This window comes from Trichosurus vulpecula, chromosome 7 (assembly GCF_011100635.1).
Source record: "Trichosurus vulpecula isolate mTriVul1 chromosome 7, mTriVul1.pri, whole genome shotgun sequence".
NCBI lineage: Eukaryota > Metazoa > Chordata > Mammalia > Diprotodontia > Phalangeridae > Trichosurus > Trichosurus vulpecula.
Genome location: NC_050579.1, coordinates 241,968,444 through 241,988,825, shown reverse-complemented (window position 1 = coordinate 241,988,825; position 20,382 = coordinate 241,968,444). Strand labels below are relative to the sequence as shown.

General features: G+C 49.1%; 2 protein-coding genes across 3 annotated transcripts; one reads left to right on the top strand and one right to left on the bottom strand.

Annotated features, from left to right (window-relative positions):
• The first annotated feature begins 721 nt into the window (after nt 1–721).
• On the top strand, nt 722–18,377 carry PPP2R5D (protein phosphatase 2 regulatory subunit B'delta). Its single transcript, XM_036766749.1, has 16 exons — nt 722–882; nt 4,312–4,389; nt 12,821–13,049; nt 13,272–13,471; nt 13,556–13,666; nt 13,792–13,884; nt 14,334–14,464; nt 14,664–14,723; nt 14,846–14,954; nt 15,199–15,252; nt 15,594–15,764; nt 15,857–15,984; nt 16,486–16,587; nt 16,679–16,751; nt 16,877–16,993; nt 17,109–18,377. The coding sequence occupies exons 1-16, from the start codon at nt 856–858 to the stop codon at nt 17,244–17,246; spliced, it is 1,821 nt and encodes a 606-aa protein (XP_036622644.1). The 5' UTR covers nt 722–855; the 3' UTR covers nt 17,247–18,377.
• MEA1 (male-enhanced antigen 1) lies at nt 18,261–20,274 on the bottom strand. Of its 2 annotated transcripts, none has more exons than XM_036766750.1 (4): nt 20,100–20,274; nt 19,101–19,381; nt 18,900–19,002; nt 18,261–18,661 (listed from the first exon to the last, which is right to left on the bottom strand). In XM_036766750.1, the coding sequence occupies exons 2-4, from the start codon at nt 19,368–19,370 to the stop codon at nt 18,510–18,512; spliced, it is 525 nt and encodes a 174-aa protein (XP_036622645.1). In that variant the 5' UTR covers nt 19,371–19,381; nt 20,100–20,274; the 3' UTR covers nt 18,261–18,509. The 2 variants fall into 2 exon arrangements, with proteins under 2 accessions (XP_036622645.1, XP_036622646.1); XM_036766751.1 differs by having other exon boundaries at nt 20,006–20,131.
• Between the last annotated feature and the right edge of the window lie 108 nt (nt 20,275–20,382).

Here is a 20,382-nt window from a genome sequence, read left to right as displayed (position 1 = left end):
TGATGATGGCAGTGTGAGAGCAGAGAATGGAGCACATAAGAGAGCTCTTCCAAAAGCAGAATGGACAGGACTAGCCAACAGTTGGCTATGGGGGTGAGAGTGAGGATTTGAGGATCACACTTAAGCTGCAAATCTGGGTTGATTACTGATGGATTCTATGATTCATCCAAACATTACAAGTTCTATTTTCCCTGCTTTGAAGATGAAGCAGAGAAGTGACTTGCCCAAGGTCACAAGGCACCAGCAGGCAGAGATTGGATAAATGTGTGGGACTCAGACACAAGTCTTTTGACTTTGCACTACGCTGTCCTTCGTCAAGGCTTCCTTCCCTCCCAAAGCAGGAAAGGAGAATGGAGCTACAGTGGACACAGGAGTGTAGGGGGCTCTAAAAACAGAGGTAAGCACCCCAAGCTGGCAAAACTGGGCTCACCGACTGCAGGGGCCCACGACAGTAAGTAACTCGTGCTGAGCCAAGCTTTGATTTCTTTCTTACCCCCGCCTCCCGTTCCAAGCTCCACCCCTTTGGGGGCGGGACCTCCCGCTTCAGCCAATCCCAGGAGCGGACTCTGGCGGTTTGTACTCTTACCTTCCAATAAGGAAAAAAAAGAACCCCTTTGGCTGTAAAGGCCAATCACGGCAGGGGAAATACGGTTGTTAGGCAGGTTTGGGGAATCTGGGGCCAATGGCAGGCGCGGGCACGGCTCGGCCGTGGCTCAAAGCGCAGGCAGCGGCGGCGGTAGCGGCGGTGGCGGCGGCGGCGGCGGCGGTAGCGGCGAGAGGCCAGAGCGGGCCCAGCGCAACCGAGCGGAGCCGGAGCGAGACCCCGGGGGCCGGGCCGGGCCAGGCCAGGCCGAGATGCCCTATAAACTGAAGAAGGAGAAGGTGAGCGGGCCTGGCTTTCCTGGCCCCCGCCCTAGGGCCTGCGCGGGGAAATAGGGAGGGGCCCGAGCCAGGCCCCGGGACAGCTCCGGACCGACCCTCCCGGGCCCGGCCGCGAGAGACCCCGCGCGCCCTGCGCCCCAGCCCGGGACGGGCGCCTGCATGCTTCCTTAGCCTCTCCCCGGGGCGGCCCCGTCCTTCTGCGCCACCCTCACCCCCCCAACACACACCCCGACAGCCCACACCCCTCTCCTCTGTACCCCCCAAAACACAATACTCCACGATAGCCCCTCCCCTCCATACCCCCTAAAGCACCCCCAAAAGCCCCTCTTCTCTGCACCTCCAGGATGGCTCCTTCCCTCTTTCCTGGCCTCCCTGTCTCCCCCTAAAACATACATGCTGTAGGACAGCTTCCCTGCACTATTCCTCCGAAATACACATAACCCAGACAACCCCTTTCTCTTGTTCTGGGGCTATTTATTCCTCCCTTTTCCTCCTCCAAGCATATGCCTCAGGACAGCCTCTTCTACCTCTTCTCTCTATCCCAGGATCACCTTCTCCAATGTGAGACTTCTCCGCAACGTACACACATACCCCAGCACAGCCCCTTCCCTCTATCTTGGGGCCACCCCCTTCTTCTTCCTTATTAACCTCCCTTTATTTCAGGGTCCTCCTTCTCTTACTTCTCCCTTAGAACAGTGCCTTCCCTCTAACCCAGAGCCAGCTTATTCCTTTATTTGATTCTTTTCTCTGCCTCACACATAGTAGGGCATTCCCTTCCCTGTCACCTGGAGTTACCCCCTCCTTTTTATCCCCACCCCAGACACACACACCATCTCCTTCCCTTGAACTTAGGGCTACCACCTGTTTAGGCACACACAACCTAAGGCAGCCCCTTTCCCTTTAACCAAGGCAACCATGATCTCTTTTATTTCTCCCTCCAGAATACTCACCCAGACATACTCTGGAACTCCTCCTTACTTCTTCTGACTTGAACCATTCCCTTTATACACCCATCTTCAACACCTCCTCCTTCCTACCTCAGCCCTTACTCTCCAACCCAAGTTAACCCCATTCCCCCCTCTCCTCCCTTTGAACCCAGGACAGCTCCCCACCTGTCTATGCCCTGCCCCTGCCCCCATTCCCAGTATCTGGAACAGCACTTTCTAGGTATATTTCTATAGACATACTTAGGACGGCCCTTTTCCTTTTACCTTTCTTACTTCCCTACTCCTAAACTTGGCATAGCTCCCTGTGTCCCTCCTTGAAACCTTGGGACAATGTTCTCTGTCCCTGTCATTTTCCCTCTCTCTTTGCCTCCTCTCTGCCCCCCTCTCTCCTCTTCTGTTCTTCCCCTCTAACCTTAACCAGGAAGAGTATCTTCTCCTATATCAGGACAACTCTCTTTTTAATATGGGCAGGTCCATTTTTCTTAATGGTGGTGGTGATTTTCTTCCCTTTTCTTAGATTCTTTTTCTCTGCTCCAGCCTTGGGGGGTGGGGTGGGGGGCACTTTCTTGGCCTTAACCCTGGAGAATCTGAGATGTCAGTCCACTGGCCAGATAGTTTGGCCACCAACAGCTCTCTGCCTTCCCCCCAAAAACAGCAGCAGTAAAACAAGACATACATTAAAGCACCCATGTCTTTGCCTAAAAGTAGGCTGTTGCCTGACTCTCCTCATTGTGGTTAGGGAAGCTTTTACCGCCCTTTTACTTGTCTCCCCATATTCTTTTTTCCTTTTTCAGTACTCATATAGACAGATCTTCTGTCCAATTTCCCTTTGTTATTTTTTTCTTGTACATGTTGAGATTCTGACCCAGAAGTGGGCTTACTTTGGAGTATAAAATTACATGTAGTATGCTAAAATGCCAACTTCATCTCCGGTCCATTTGTCTTTGCCCTCTTACTAGCTAGGTTTGTGAGAGGCTGAGTCTGTCTTTTTGAATTTTAATCTCTCCACCTTTACTTGTTGTTTACCAAGTAGTTTATTCTAGGTTATCAGCACAACCTATCAGAGTCTTGGTGTAAAGACAGAAGAGCATGAGGGTTTTGGTAGTGGTTTAATATTTCCTGATTCTTCGCTAGCTTCTGGGCTGTATAAGATATATGCCTGACCTCATCTTTGCCCTTGGGGAACTGACATTGCTAAGATAGTCTACACTGCACCATTTGAGTGATCTCTACACTGGGCTCACCAGTAGGAGGTGTCCGTAGGTAGGTTCTAATCTGATGGAGAAGGTAGTCTCTACCCTTAAGTAGTCCCTAATCTGATGGGGAAGATGGGACATAATGTAAAATCCAGTCAACTGAAGCAGGAAAATGTTTGCAAAGAACAATAAAACCATGGGCCTAAGTGCAGGAATAGAAAGTGATGCTATAGGGATTTGGATATAATGCTAGATTTAGATATAATGCATCCCCCTTTGAATAGTTTTAGCTTTTTGGTTTAGCTTTTGAGTTTTCTGTTTCACTTGCTATTTCCTTTACTCTGAGATAGCTCTCCTTGGGTGGCATAACTGAGATTACAAGGGGTGGAAAATCTTTATAAAATCTTCCTGGCCAGGGAAATCATCTCTTGGGGGGAACCCGGCCCTCCCAGGTCCTCCTCACGTTCCAAACTGACTTACTTCATTGGGTCCCTGGGTGTGGCTTCTTCACTCCAGCTGGCTCCTCCGGGTTCAGTGGCAACATGTAGGGGAGTGTGTGCAGGGACCCCTCCAAACTCCAGCTCTGCTTGGCTTTCTTTCCATTGCTACACTACGAAGCTATCTATTGACGGGGTAAAAGTGTGGTCACTGTGGTTGGCTTGGCCAGCAAGCAGCAGGAGAGTAAGAGAGCCCAGGTGGAGCTTATTGCTAGCAGCCTCGCTGCCTTTGCTTGTCCCTGCCCTCAGAATGCCCTCGTCATCCTCCCCTTTTCCTTGAAGCTTTCCCCAGCTCCTCCATCCCACACTGACTTATCTTTCCCTTCTCTGAACTGGTAGAACACCTAGGACCACGCAGTTTTTAGTGTTCATGTGTTCACTTATTCATGGGTCCTAGTTTTGTCTTCTCAGCTGGATTATAAGCTCCTTAAAAGGAGGTGGTCATGTCTTTTACTACTTCTATATCCCCCATAGGGAGGTGAATACTTAGCAATTAATATGAGAGGCAACATGATGTGGAAAGAGTTCTGGATTAGGAATCAGAGGACCTGGGTTTGAAACCCTTGTCTTGGGCTTACGAGCCATGTGACTTCAGGCAAGTCCCCTTCCCTCAGTTTTCTCATCAGTGAAACAAGGATGATACCAGATGATCTCTAAGGCGCCTTCCAGCTCTAAATGCTATGATCTTGTGACTGTTTGCTGCATGGCCCAGATTACCCATTAGATATTGACCAGCCAGACCATTCTTCTTCCCCCAGAGGCTGCTAACTGTGATTCTTTCTTTTACAGGAGCCTCCCAAATCGGCTAAAGGGACTGCCAAGCCTAACAGCGGGGGGAAAGATGGTGGCGGGGAAGGCACCGAGGAGGTAACGTGTGTGGTTGCTTTACTTGTATAGGTCCTAATTCCTGAATCCCAGTGCACAGAAAAGGGTGTGAGCCACAGAGTGCTTGGGTATCGATTCTGTATGAATGCTAGAAGATGTGCAGGCAAAGGAAAAGAATAGGGTTAAGTCCCTTGTGTTGAGAGGAAATTGGAAAAGTTCATCCCAGAGCAGCCAAGGCAAGCCTTTGTCATCTCTGAGGTGGTTTGACAACTCTCCTTTCAGACATCACTCCCCCAAGCTTGGTAATGTTTGCCCATATCTCCCAACTCTTAAGTGTTACATTCTTCCTTTTGAGTATAAGAGGTAAGGATGATGGCTAGGAAAATGAAAAAAAAAATACATGGAGACATTAGATGAGATGAAGGGTGACCCTCACGGCTTTGGGTTGTGGGAGGAGGGCACGTTGGGAATAGATTGTATTTCTTCCCAGGCTGGTCTCCATCTACCTTTGCTTACTATGCAATGGAAGTCTCTGGGTGGCAGTGAGGATCAGAGTTCAATATAGTATCGCAATCAAGGGCCCTAAAGCAATAAAGGAGAGGAATAAAGGGCAGGGTTAGCAGTGGAAGAATGAAAAGGAAATGCTCAGAATAATGTCTCAGGCAGTCATCAGGCACTTATTAGACACTTAAATTGTGCAAAGCACAGGGAATACAAAGAAAGGCAAAAACACAGTCCCTGGCCTCAGGGAGCTCACGTTCTGATGGAGAAGAAAACATGCAAAAATTGTTCATATACAATATATATATATGGTAGAAGTGGGAGGTAACTTGAAAGAGAAGGCAACAGCCATGGGGGATGGGAGGGGACTGGGAGAAGCCTCTTCTCTTTGGGAAGCCAGGAGGAGGAGGTGAAGAGGGAGAGGGGGTGGGGGGCAGCCAGTGAAAAAGCACAGAGCTGGGGGTTTTGTGTTTGAGGAACACAAAGAAGGCTGCTTTCTCTGGGTCTTGGAGTTTATGGAGGAGAGTAAAGAAGAAGAAGCCTGGAAAGGTGGCAAGGGCCCAGCTTTTAAAAGCCAAACGGAAGATGTATCCTCCTGGAAGTAACAAGGAGCCACTGGCATTGATTGAGGTGGAGGGGAGGGGTGACATGGTTGGACCTGCACTTTAGGAAAATCACTGTGGCTGCTGAAAGGAGGATGGACTGGAGTGAGGAGAGAGTTGAGATAGGGAGACCCACTAGAATGCCTCTTGTGCCAGGTGGCAGTGGGAGAGAGGAGAAGAGCTGTTGGGAAGGTAGAAATGGCAAGTCTTGGCAGCAACCTGGAGATTGGGGATGAGTGTGAGGAGGAAAGGATGACCCCCCAGGTGGTGAGCCTGGATGATGAGGAGGATAGAAGTGCCCTTGACTGATAGGGGAGATCAGAAGGAGGGAAGTTTAGGGGGAAGGATAATATGTGTTAAGCAGAGCCAGGTCATGTGCTCCAGCGTCAGTGGAGCTTTGTGTGAATGCCCAGCTTAGCTGACTCTGCCGTGGTTTTGAGAATCCCTTGATGCTCACAGATCATCGAGGTCTCGTACTTTTTCCCTTTTTCATACTAGGCCTTCCAAAGAGGCAGGTGGGAAGAGATGAAGCGAAAGCCACTCTCATGTCTAGTGTTGTTATAGCTTGTCGGCTTGATGGACTAATGTAAAGGTTTGGGCTTATCCAGGGGTTTGAATTATTCAGACTACTTTTGACCTCTGTCATCTTCGGTGCTAATGGAAAATGACTGTATTTGTATTGCCCTTTGTGTTCTTGTGTTGAAAGTCAAAATAAATCAGTTTGACTCTCTTCATTAGACAGATGGGGGAATTGAGGCCTGGAAAAGATGAGGGACTTGTCCAAGATTACACAGTGAGTAGGAAGCCAAGTTTAGACCCTTATTGACAGTGATCTCATTAGAGGGGGAAAGAACCTTCTAGGAGACAGCTCGAACTCAGCAAGATTGGTAATTGGATCTGATGTTTAAGGCATTGTGAGAGACTTAGGAACAAGGCATAAAGTGGGAGAAACTAGGAAGATTGGTTTTTCCATACCCCTCTTTGGCATATTAGTTCAAAGGTAATAGGTTGCTTCTTTACCCTAAAATAAGACTTAGTTTGGTGGACCATGCTTGGAGAGCAGCAGGTGATCAACCAGAAGGCCAGAGAGGGGAGAAGACAGGAGAAAACAGAGTTGCCATAGTGGCTGGAGGTCACCATGAGGGCAAAAACTCCCTATTAGACATTAATCTATTCTCTATCTTCCACCCTGCTCCTGTTTTCTAAGACAGATCTTCCCCAAAGGGCTTTTAAGGCTAAACTTGAACTGCCTCAGGGCCCACCAGAACCCAGGCTTCTTTTGACTGAGCCTAGATCATTATCAGCCGAAGGTGACCTACACTTGACAGAAGGGAAAGGATGGGATACATTTTATTGTGTCTTTTGAATCCTGAGTCTTCTCAAGATACCAACAGAGCATCTTTGAGGGGACAGTCTTTGGGGACATTGTGTATGAGGAGAGATGTGTGTGTTAAAGGGAGAGAGGCCTTTTCAGCATTATTAACAACCAGCAGCTGGATTTTACTGTGGAACAGGAATTCTTGAATCATAAGCCTGACAGAAGGACTCTAAGAAGAGATCATCTTCCCAGCCCTGTGTCTCCAGGGAAGACCACGCCTAACCCAACCCACACAGATGAGAATCTCCCAGTTTTTAAAAGATCTCCAGGGAGGAAAATTCCACCCCCACCCTGTGTCACTCAGGCCAGCATCTCACAACTCTTGTCATTAGGAAGAACTTCCTAATGTCTTTCTTGGATTTTTGGTGGAAAGCTCACCGGATTGGGAGGCAGGAGATCTGAACTGGGCTCCAGACCAGCGTTGATCTAGGTTATTGAACTGAAGATTATCTCTAAGGTCCCTCCCAATGCTAAAGGTCTGTAAATCTGTTATTCTAAAATTATCAGGACTCTCTCTGCAAAGCTCATCTATAATTAGAGCAGCAAAGGCCTGAAAAACTCCAATGCCAACTTAGTAGGCAATGATTGTGGAGTCCCTTAGACTTGGTTCCATCCAGGCTTTTTCTCCCACATTGGTCAGTGTCACTCAGTGCGGAATCCTATTTCGAAGTTTGGCAGAGAAAGACAACAGAGGAGGGAGAACATCCCTTCCTTATAGGAGCTTCCATTCTGATTAAGGAGACTGAGTCTCTCCTAGTTAGGGACCTCAGGTCTAATGGAGGGGAGGGACACACACAGGCACATGACCTCACCTACATATATACATATGCACTCCCAGTGGAGGAAAGGGAGGCATGCACACCTTAGGGGAACACATTCTTTATAATTAGGCATGGGCACCGGACCTGTGGTTTCATTGATGTAAGAAAACACTCTCTCCAAGTGCAGGTCAGCACCTTCTCTGTAACTTACAGCCTTAGAAAGTTGACCAGAGCCCTGAGAGGTTTAAAGATCTGCCCAGGATCACCCAGCCAGGATGATTCAGAGTTGGGACTTGAATCTGGGTCTTCCTGACCAGCTCTCTACCTGCTTTGCCACGATGCCTTTCCATGCTCAGGTAATTCTGGTTTTATGGCACAGAGACAGTCTTTCTCCTTGGGGAGCCCCACCTGATGGTGACCCTCCCATACAAAGAAAACTATGGAGAGGGGTCAGGGTGTCAGTACAGGAGTTGCTTTCTATTAGCTGAGGGTGTTTTGGGAAGAGGAAATAGACTGTGTTGAGGCTAAGAAGTAGGCGAGGAAATAGACATGGTGACAGAGTGGGTAGGGATCAGGTTTGCTGGGTCACTTTTGTCCAGTCTCAGTTGTGCTCTGGTTGCAGCCCCAATGCCAAAATAAACATGTACCTAGAGAGTGAATTGGAGTGGAAGCTGGTTCTGGAGAACTTGGCCAAGGGAAGCTAAGGGAATCGCCTTCAACTGCTGGTGGACATTTGACACTCAAGAGTCATAATTTAGTTTCATTCCGTTGTTCCTTTTTTTTAAATAGTGTTTGTTGCCCTTTTGTTTTTATGGACAGAGCAGTGGACTTGGAGTCAGGTGCCCTGGGTTTAGATCCTGGCTTTGATACTTGACTAGCCATTTAACTGAGCTTAACTTCTGAATTGCTTAACCTCTCTGGATCTCAGTTTTCTGATCTGTAAAGTGGGAATAAAACTACTTATATTGCCTGTCAAACAGGGATGTTATGAGAAAAATTCTTTGTAGACTTTAATGCTCTATTCAATTATGAGTCACAGTGATGAAGCCTAAGACAGCTCGCTGAGTCCCTACTTGCCATGTGCTAGACTACCTCACCTCCAAGCTGTGAAGCCACCCTGAACCTTAGAATCATGGAGCTGTGGAACAGCCTCATCTTTCAGCTGAAACTGCCCTCTCCTGATCTCTTAATTGCTGAATCTAATGGCCTATTTTCAATCCTTATCCTTCTTGACCTCTCTGCAGACTTTGAGTTTATCAATCATCCTCTTCTCCCTGATACTCTCTTCTATTTAGCTTTTCATGGCATTCTTTCTCTTCCTACACTCAAATGTAACAGGCAAATTCAGAAGGGAAGATTTGTGGGGAAAGACAGTGAGTTCAATTTTGGACATATTGAGTTTAAGATGTCTATGGGACATCCAGGTTGAGATGTCCCATAAGTAGTTGAGGATGGGAGACTGGAGGTCAGCAGAGAGGTTAGGGCTGGGTAAGCAAATTTGAGAATCATCAGCAGAGAGATGATAATTTAATCTACGGGAACAGATGAGATCACCAAGTGAAATAATACAGAGAAGAGAAGAGAAGACGAGACTAGGGCAGAGCTCTGTGGGACACCCACAGTTTTGGGGCATGACCTAGATGAAGAGCCAGGGAAAAGCAAGGGAGACCGAGGATTGGTCAGATAGGTAGGAAGAAATCATTTCTACCAGACTTCTCTGTTCTGACGTTACCCCTGTCCTGGTGCAGGCCCTCATCACTTCTCACCTGGACTGTTGAATTAACCTGCTGTTTGGTCTCCCTGCTTCTATTCTCTTCCCATTCCAGCCCATCCGCCAATCAGCTGCCCAAGTGATCTTCCTAAAATGCAGATCTAGCCCTGTCAACGCCTCCCCTCCCCACTTAATCAACTCCAGTGACCCCCTGTCAAATACAAGTAAAATCTAAAATCAAATATAAAATCTTCCGTTTGGTGTTCAGAGTTTCTTCACAACCCACCTTCCCCCGCCCACCTCTGCCTCTCACCTCCGGCGACACCGGCCTTCTCGATGTTTCTCGATCCAGACGCTCCCGTCTTCTGACTCTGGGCATTTTCACCGGCTGTCCCCCGTGTATGTCTTCTTCCTCATCTCTGCCTTCCTTCAAGTCTCAGATAAAATACGACCTTCTCCAGGAAGCCTCTCCCAACCCCCACCGTTCTACTACCTTTCTTCCTGTTGATTATCTCCGGTTTATTCTGTATATAGCTTGGTTGTACATAGTTGTTTACATGTTGTTTCCCCCATTAAACTGGGAGCCTCTTGTTTATCTTGGTATATCAATCATTTAGCACCGTGCCTGGGATATAATAGGCCCTTAATAGTGCTAGTTGACTGACTTACTGCTTCGAAGGCCCATAAAGAATTTTAGCAATGAGTTAGTCCAACCATTACATGGGGATACTGGTATTTTGCTTCCTAACCTTACAGCTTCCAAAGGAAATTCTGTTTCTTCCTTGGATTTTATACTAGCACTCAGTATAGGACTTAATTCTTGGTAGAGACTTCTGATGTATGAATAGCTGACCCATGAAAAGTCGAAGACGATTCGCAGCTTCCCGGGCTGATGCATCCCGCCGGCTCCCCATTCCTTCAGATGATTAGTAGATCCAGGTAGCAGTTCCCTTGGGTTCTTTCTGTTCTTTCTTTCTCCCTTTCTTAAGGTAAATTAATTTTTTTCAATTAATTAAAAACCCTCCTTTTCCCCTCCCCACCTCTCCCAACCCTTATTGGAAAAAGAAAATAAAGCCTGTGTAACTATATACATACATATATATATATAAATACATAAAATCCAGCAAAACAAATTCCTTCATTGGCCATGTCCAAAAAACACGGCTCAGTTTGCACCCTGATTCTGTCACCTCTCTGCCAAGAAAGGGGTAGCATTTTTCATCATGAGTCCTCCAGGATTGTGGTTGGACACTGTGTTGATCAGAGATCCTAAGTCTTTCATGGCTGGGATTCTGTAGCCTATGAGCATGAATACTTTCTCATCTGTGCTTTGCTTTTGTTCCTATTTAGTGCCTTATCCTGGTCAAGGTAGGAATAATACTTGACCCTTAATGAAAGAGGAAGTGAAAGAGTTGGTCCCCTTCTGGTGGTGGTGGAGCCACTTAGCAGCAAGCTCAGTGATCACTCAGCAGCCTCTTACATTGAGGAGGGACACAGGAGCAGCTGGGGGTCCTGTTCCACAATCGAGGACTCTAGCTTTGGAGTCAGAGGACCTGAGTTCAAATGCTGGTTCTACTCACTATCTGTGACCTGAAGCAGGTCACTTCATATTTCTAGACCTCAGCCTTCTCGTCTATAAAACTGAGAATGTTAGACTAGATGTTCTCTGAAGTCTCTTTCAGCTCTAAATTTATGGTTCTAGGATATTTCTCTTCTGTGTAGTAAGGTACTGTGATGCTGTGAAGCAGTGTTATCCAACCCCAAATAGAAAGGAATCTCAAAACCCACAAATTCACATTATCAACATTGCGTTGTATTTTTATTTATGTTGTTAAACATTTCCCAGTGATGCTTTGATCTGATTAGGCTCACTTTGCTGTGAAGGATTACAATGGTGTATGACAGGGCTTTTGCTTTTATGATTCTTGCAGTCTTGTCTGTTTAGCACATAAAAAAGTTAAATATTAATAAAGGTAATATATGATCTGTCACAAGACTGTCTTTGGTTGATAAAGGAATGATACAAATAATAAACACTATGAAATCAGAAGAAGGAGCGATTAATGAATGAGAGGTGGAGTGGTCTAGAAAGGGCTTGTGGAGAAGCTTGATTTGCCATGTACCTTAAAGGTTGGCTAAGGTTTGGATAGGCACAGTGCTTCGTCTGATTCTCACTTCCTGAACTGATGTCTCTTTGTCTCTCCCTCTTTCTCCCTCCACTGAGAGCTTCCAGCATCATCCCTACACTGCTGTCATTGGTTCAGAGGGAGGACTTCAGCACTTTCAGAAAGTAATCACGTTGTCTTTCCATGGAGCTCCAGTCTGAGCATGTGTGACTAGGACGTGGCTGTTCTCTCAGGCATAGAAACCAAGGCCTGGGCCAGGGTGGGGCTTGGTCCCAGCCCACAGAACACCTGGGATGGAGGTTCACGTTTGGCCATTTTGCCCTTTTCTGTCTTCCTTTCTACCTTTCTTTACCTTCATGTGCTTTATTTGCTACAGGCAAAAAGGGGAATTCCAGGCTCTAAAGCAATCTAATCTTCCCTAACTAAAAACAGATTATGGACATATAAAAGCAATACATATCAAACTTAGTGTGTACTGACTACTCCCTCCTCACTTTCAACCTTTTTCACAGTCATCTGAACCTGAGGGTCTCCTCTTATAGGGAGGGCTAAAGGAAAGATTGTTGGACTGACCTGGACTTGCCAAGCCTGCTCTAGAATGAATCTAGCTTTTGGTCTCCTTTCTTATTTCTTGACTCTCATGTTTGTCAAAAATGTAATTTTTAAAAAATTCAGGATAGAAGGTGAAATTTCTGTTTCCCTCTCCAATTCCATACCCCAAATAGGTTCATCCATCCTGCTACTTACCTTCCTCCCTACAGAGTGAAGAGGCTGGGCATTTGGGCTGTGGACTGGGTGGGATCTGGAAGAAGAAGCAAAGTATCATGTCCCAGAGATCCAGAGTTAGTAAAGTCTTCTCCAGGCCTGTTTCAGATTCTAGTTAATGTATGGTGAGAGTCTGGTCCATCTACTCTTCTGCTACACTGGATAGTGAAAGAACAGTAGGGTGTGTACCAAGGAAAACCAGTTGACTGTGTTCCTATAACCACATCCATATTTCTGAACTAATTTTTCAGTGGGAACTGGCTGTTCAAATATGTACCTTCCAGGTCTGAGAATGAGACTCTTAATTCTTTGGACTCTTGATTTACCTTGCTTTTCCACTGCCATGTCCTACAGCTCTAGCTTCAGCTTCTTTGGATGAACTTATTCCCTGCTTGGGGCTAAAGGGACTTGAGCTTTGACTGAGGTCCAGGAGCTCTATTAACCAGGATCATTGCATTGGGAGTAGGACTTGTAGAATCAAGACAAAAAGACAACAGGACTAGGGCCTCGGGGCCATAGTGAGTAGTTCTGGCAGGATATAGGGAGCATGACTTAAGGCCAGAGTGGACAGAACCAGAGGCCTTTGGTTTTGAGTATATTGGGCTTTCATCGATGACCTGTCTCTCTAGGCCCAGCCTCAGCCTCCACCCCAGCCACAGCCACAGTCACAGCCACAGTCACAGCCTCAGGCACCTTCATCCAACAAGCGCCCAAGCAATAGCACGCCACCCCCTACACAACTCAGCAAAATCAAGTATTCAGGGGGGCCCCAGATTGTCAAGAAGGAGCGGCGGCAGAGCTCTTCCCGACTAAACCTCAGCAAGAACCGTGAACTACAGAAGCTCCCTGCCTTGAAAGGTGAGCAGGCATACCAGGTAGACACGAGTAGAGTTTACCCAGTGTCAGGTGACTGTAGGCATGGGGCACTGCCAGGGGTGAGGGTAGATGTTGAAGGCTGTCTGAAGGAACTTGAGAATATTTGGGACTTGTGAGGAGTCCAGTGGGGAAGGTAGCTAGAGGAAAAGGGCCCACCAGCTCTCTTATAAGGTGGACCATGACACTGTCTGGGGCTTTTTGCAGATTCCCCGTCTCCGGAGCGAGAGGAGCTCTTCATCCAGAAACTACGTCAGTGCTGTGTGCTCTTTGATTTTGTGGCTGACCCCCTGAGTGATCTCAAGTTTAAAGAAGTGAAGCGGGCAGGACTCAATGAAATGGTAGAATACATCACACATAGCAGAGATGTGGTCACAGAAGCTATTTACCCAGAGGCTGTTATCATGGTGAGGACTGAGGGACTGTGGGGTGGCAACCCCAGGCATGGGGAGAGGGCCCACCTTTGCTCTGACCTAGGCTCTGCCCCTCAGTTTTCAGTGAACTTGTTTCGGACGCTGCCACCATCATCCAACCCCACAGGGGCTGAATTTGATCCTGAAGAGGATGAGCCCACCCTGGAGGCTGCCTGGCCTCATCTCCAGGTAAGTAGGCTTGAGAAGAAAGGGGGCAGCTGTGATTGCGTGGTCTCAGATACTGGGGCAGTGTGGAGAGTTCTTTGCTGGTCCTTGGAGATACTCATGGAGCTCTCAATTCTCTCCCTTCACAGCTGGTCTATGAGTTTTTCTTACGTTTCCTGGAGTCTCCTGATTTTCAGCCAAATGTGGCCAAGAAGTACATCGACCAGAAGTTTGTCCTTGCTGTGAGTTTCCAGTACTATTTCTTTCCTGTTTTGTTTCTCTTGAATTCCATAAACTGGAGCCTTGTACCTTCACCCCAACATCTTTAGTTGTTCTTGTCTCTTTATACTAAACACGTTGAATGTTTGCTACTCTTTGAACAAGGAGCTATGGAGGGGGTTAAAAAAAATTGAATCCCTGCATGAAAGGACCTTACCATGTAATGGTACAGACTGACAAATACAGCCCACATTAAAATGCTCACAGGTGTTTGTATATACACAAAGACACAGATAGCCGCTGGGGTAAAGGTCATATTGAGATTCCGTTTGACTTCTCAGAGTTGCTTAGTCCAGGTCCCCATTCTGGGCCTCATTACTTTCTTGGGAGTCCCTGCTTGAAGGCTTTCCTGTGAGCTCTCTCCTTAGTGGATTCCGACTTTAGCTCATTCATTTTCCCTAATTCTGCTCAGCTCCTGGACCTGTTTGACAGTGAGGACCCCCGGGAGAGGGACTTTCTAAAGACCATCCTGCATCGTATCTATGGCAAGTTCTTGGGACTTCGGGCTTACATCCGCAGGCAGATCAATCACATTTTCTACAGGTAAAGCTGGTGGCATAGAGAACTGTGGGGCCATCGAAGGGGAGGTGGGACAGCTACAGCCTTCATACACATAAAGTAGGGTGATTGTTTTAAGGTTGAAGGGGAGCATGGGCGAGAACCAGAGCAGGTAGAGGTGCATTGTGGGTGTGGCAGAGATGATTGTTGGTTGAGACCAAACCTGTGCCTCCTTTCCATATAGGTTTATTTATGAGACAGAGCATCACAATGGAATCGCTGAGCTGCTTGAAATTCTGGGAAGGTGAATGAGGAGCCCTGACACTTGCATGGGTGAACCCCAAGGGCAGGGTGAGGGGAGAAAGTGGTATATTGCATTTAGACCACTCCTCCCAGATTGATAATATCCTTTTTTTTCCCACTCAGCATCATTAATGGCTTTGCCCTGCCCCTCAAAGAGGAGCACAAGATGTTCCTTATCCGAGTCCTGCTTCCCCTACACAAGGTCAAGTCTCTGAGTGTCTACCACCCTCAGGTGAGCTGCCTTTCTCCCGTGGCCATATGTGGGTCACCCCATGCTAGCTAGGTTTTGTATAGGAACTCAAGCTGGAGGGAAAGGGAACTCCTACTGAGAGTATGAATTTTAGAAAGAGGGAGGCCGGATAACTCTGCTACCCATTTAAGGAATGAGTTATTAGAAAGTGCCTCTCCTAGCTCTTTAAATACCCCCTCACCTCACCCTGCCTCTACTTTGGGCTTTGTCTTTGGATATCCTCCAGTTGGCCTACTGTGTGGTGCAGTTTTTGGAGAAGGAGAGCAGCTTGACTGAACCGGTAAGTGATCTGCAACTTTGGCTAGGCCCCTCACAACCCCACCTCCTACTCCTAACCACAAGCCTCTCCATGCTTAGGGATGAGGGAGCCAGAAATTAATTAGCAGTTAACACCACTGACTGACTCCCACATACAAAGTTTATTCCCTCTCCCAGGGGGCTCCTAGTTTGCTACAGTCATGGCTCTTGTCCCAGAGACTTTCAGGTCTGTTGACAGAGATGGGAGGATCTTATACATCATGACGAAGGCTGAGGGATCGGAGAGGCTTGAAGGGCCCAGGGCAAGGGGACAAAGCAACAAGTAAGCAGACATTTGATTCGTTCTCACCTCTTTCCCAATAGGTGATTGTGGGGCTCCTAAAGTTCTGGCCCAAGACTCACAGCCCCAAGGAAGTGATGTTTCTGAATGAACTGGAGGAGATCCTGGATGTCATCGAGCCCTCTGAGTTTAGCAAAGTGATGGAACCCCTCTTCCGCCAGCTTGCCAAATGTGTTTCCAGCCCCCATTTCCAGGTGAGGGTGTTTGGAGCCCTGTATCCTTGACACACCCATTTTCTCCCAAGCCAGATGCTCAGCAATGCACACTGCTCTCTCCCCCACTCTAGGTTGCAGAGCGTGCCCTCTATTATTGGAACAACGAGTACATCATGAGCCTGATAAGTGATAACGCTGCACGCCTCCTGCCCATCATGTTCCCAGCGCTGTACAGGAACTCTAAGAGCCACTGGAACAAGTAGGGCCTGAGTCGGGGGGGGGGGGGGTGGGGGGGGGGGGTGCAAAGCCAGGGGCTGCTAGGGCTTGGAGCCTTCCATGAACATTGATTGGTGAGGGCATACAGGTGATCAGCAGGCCCTGAAGGAGAGAAACTCTGGAGACGGGGCATGAGCACAAGCAGGCCCCCATGGTGACACAGCTCATTCCCCTAAATGTAAGGAGCTGAATTTTTGCCACTTTAAGGCCTGGTTGTCCATGGAAAGGGGGTGTTGGACCATGTGATCTGTGAAGTCCTTTTCCAGCCTGTCACAGGATCATAGATTCTGATCATTTCATCTGATTTGGCCCTAGATGAATGTGAACCAAGGAGATAAAATTTTTAAGTCTTGGGAGTAGATGTTCAGTGCCTACTATGTGTTAGGCACAATGCCAAGTGCTGATAGAGAAGTTGGGGGTAGCCCTGGGAGGGCCCAGCAAAGTTTTGGATGTCAGTGTCTCGGCCTGCTCTCTTGGAGTATAGGACTATCCATGGGTTGATCTATAATGCCTTGAAGCTGTTCATGGAAATGAATCAGAAGCTGTTTGATGACTGCACGCAGCAGTACAAGGCTGAGAAGCAAAAGTAAGTGCCTGACCCCAGGATTTTGCCTGCTCTCCTCACTCCTTTTTCCTCCACCTCTTCCCAGTACCCCTGGCAACTGTTCTCTCCACAGGGGCCGATTCCGGCTCAAGGAACGAGAAGAGATGTGGCACAAGATTGAGGAACTCGCCCGGCTCAACCCCCAGGTAAGCCTCATCCTTGTAACCTGAACAAAGACCCAGGTATTTCTAGGGACCCTTCTTGGGGCACAGGGAGCTCTAGCCCTGAGCCAGTTCCAGAGCCTGACTTCTCTGCCTCTCCTCCTCAATAGTACCCCATGTTCCGAGCACCTCCCCCACTCCCCCCTGTGTATTCAATGGAGACAGAGACCCCCACAACTGAGGACATCCAGCTCCTGAAGAGGACAGTGGAGACAGAAGCGGTGCAGGTGGGTAAAGGGAGAACAGCTGCTTGCCAGGGGGTTGGGGTGTAGCTGGGCAGGAATCTTATTTCCTTCTGCCCAGGATCACCACTGGCAACCTCATGTTGCTTTTTCTCCCTAGATGCTGAAGGATATCAAAAAGGAAAAGGTGCTGCTTCGGAGGAAGTCAGAATTACCCCAGGATGTGTATACCATCAAAGCGCTGGAGGCTCACAAGAGGGCTGAGGAGTTTTTGACGGCCAGCCAGGAGGCACTCTGACTTACCTCCTCTCCCTCATCCAGGGCCACTGCCCATTCGCCCCTGGGACACTGCTCTGGCCCTTCAGCCCCTGCCCCCCAGCCAACCTGGGGGCAGGATGGGGTGAACACCTCCAGCTCCCTAAAAACCAGAATACTTGGGTCAAAGACTCTCACTGTGTGGCCTGGCCTCCCTGTGACTAGTGTAGACATGCCCTGGAGATGCTCGTTGCTCATAGCTGGGATGCCCCCTGCGCTGACTTTGTAACTGACCTTCTCCCATTCTCCACCCTCCTAGGGTGTTTGGGGCCAACTCTGAAAATCTCCTTAAACACTCCTCACTCCCACCCTTTTCCATCTTCACTTGAGGTGTAGATCTCTATTCTATATCCCTTTCTCTAAGGGACCTGTAGAGATCAGCAAAAACTGCACTCGTCAAAGTTGCTCCCAGCCCCATTGAGGGCCAGGATAGACAGTCTCCTGGTTCTGAGGGTTAGAGGCTGATGAGGCAGAGCAGGTGAAGAAAGGCCCCCTACGCATCAAACTTACAGGGACCCAGACCTGCCCTACACCATTTCCCAAGGGGGAAGGAGGTGTGTGTGTTGGAATCAGTGAGGCCCTCTAACGCACATTCCTGGTCACCTCTTGCCTAACCCAGATTGGATTAGGGGTGGAAAGAGAACCTTCAGAGACCAGGTAATAACTCCACATGGGGTATGAGGCCTCATAGGGACCAAAGGGTGGGAGGGGAGGAGAATATAGGGAGACACTACCATCTATCAGCCCTCCTTCTTTCTCTAAGCAGCAGTCCAGGGATCACGAACACTAAAAGGGACCACCCTAGGCCTGCTTGAATCCTTATCCTGCAAGGCCCCAGAACTGGGGTGAGAGAAAGGGGTAGCACCTTAAGGTTCTTCCCCAGCTTAAGCTGTCCCAACATCTATTTATTTCTTTGTACCCAAGGCCAGACCCTTACCTGCCTCTCATAGGCACCGCTGGGGGATTGGGGGGTCCTGGGGCACAGATGGCGCCGCTCTTGGCTGTGTACATAGGGTGCTTTATTCTCTGCAAAGTGTTACATGCTAAGGTGGGTTGGGCTTGGGCAGATGTCCCCATATGTACAGAACTGAATAAAGTGGATCTCTGGAGAGAAGTCCGAGTTCGCCTGTGTGTAGAAGGGAGTGAGAACAAATAATGTGGGACCAGGAATTTATCCAGTTGTCTATCAAGGTGGTTCTAGGTCTGGTATTGGGGGAAGAAGAAATGAGGCTGTTCTCAGTGGTAATCACTTCCATGCAGAGGTTGCCTGTCGAGCCTGGAGAGTCTTCTGTACCACATCCTCCCACTGGGCATCTGAAATCTCCTGTGCCCAAGCAGGGACTCCTGGGGCAGGCAGACTTACTCCAGCCATTGTCCGTTTCACCAGTTCCACGTGTTCTGAAATCATACCCAAATTTCAGTTAGAGGACAGAAATGGAACCAGCCTACTACCACCTGCTTCCTGGGAGGGGTGAGGCAGTCCCAAGGCCTTATACTAATGAAGTTCCCCAAAATCAAACCACCCTACAAAATAGCTGACTGCTTTTGGTTTCCAGGCTCATTACTGCTAGTTATAGTTCTGACTATAGAATTCTACTTACTCCTAATTTTGGAGCAATTTAGAAATCTTCATTACCTGGGTCCATGGGTATAGAACTTCTGCTGCTCAGTGCTACAGCTCCCTCCTCTTCCTCATCTTCACTCTCTGCAGGAGGGTCAGGCAGGTGCAACCCCAGGGCCTACAAAGCAGAAAGAAGGGTATCATAAGCTAGGCCCACCTGGGCCCGTGCAGCACAGCCCTCCCCCGCTCAGCCCAGAACTTGCATAAACATCACACCTGGATACGTTCCTGAATGTCTGTGACAGCATCTCCAATACCTTCCACGGGTGCCAGCTCTACTTCTTCTTGCTCAGGGTCCTGGTTCAGAGGCTGGTAAGAATAGTCTGTTGGGCCTGACCCCAAGTCCTCAGGCTCTTCCTCAGGTTCTTCACTGCTCCAGTCACCTGTGCCGTCTGCGGGGCCCTGGTGCTGCCCCAGATCCTCATTCTGGTTTGGGAAGATCCGCTCAGGACCCATCTTATCTTCCCCCAGAACCACTGCTGCCATGCAGGCCCGGGCTGGGGGGTCGTGGGGGGGGGGCAGGGAAACAGAGGTTCGGACCCGTTAGGCCCACTGCTAGTTCCTCCCTCAGATCCTAAACAGCTATGCACCACCCTACCCCCGCCCTATATATTTAAAAGCCTCCAAGCTTCATTCTCAGCACTGTCGTTTCCTCGCTTCCTCTGTGGCTCTCTAACACTCCCCACCTCCCGACATGACCCCTAACCAGGTGCCCGGGCTGCTCCCCTCCAAGATGCCCCAGCTGCCAAAGCCACGGTCTCACAACAGAAGCGGCCCTGGCCCCTCCTAGGGGCTTTCACTTTCTCTAAGGGTTCTCCTTCTCCTCGTCCAGCCCTGCCCCATGCGGCGTCTCCGGGGTCTGCTTGCCCGCCGCCCCCTCCCCTCAGCTCCCTTCCTTTTCCCTCTCCCCCACAGGGTCTCCTCTGCCCCTCCTCTATCGGGTTCTCACTCCCCTCTGCTGGGACCCCCCCAGGAGTGGCTGCCCCCTCTCCCCATCCAAGCCCCTTCATACGGTTTCTCCCCATTCTAGGGCTCTGGGTTCCCTCCCCCCCATATGGTTTCCTCCTCCCTCCAGGAGCTCCCTTCCTCTGACTCCGCCATGGGCGGGGCGGGCTCCTCACCCCGCTCCGGGAGCTCCCCTCTCCTGGGTTCCACTCCTCAACCCTACTCCTCTGGTCCCCACCTGCAGAATCCCGCCCCCCATCCCGAAAGAACCTGACGTGCTCCGAGCCCGCGGCCGAACCCGCACTCCTACTTCCGGGGACGGAATTGTGGGATCGAATTACAGGTTCCTCCAGCCCCACCCACTTCTGGCTCCCACTCCCAGTTGCTCTAATGATTGGCGTGGCCTGGAGGACCGACCAGTTTTCCGTCCGGAGAATACAGGACTACATTACCCAGATGTCTCCGGGTCATCTTCATGGATGTAGCGTCAAGAAACGCTGTTTCCTTCCCTCCCGCCTACTCTCGGACTACATCTCCCATGAGGCTTCGGGAA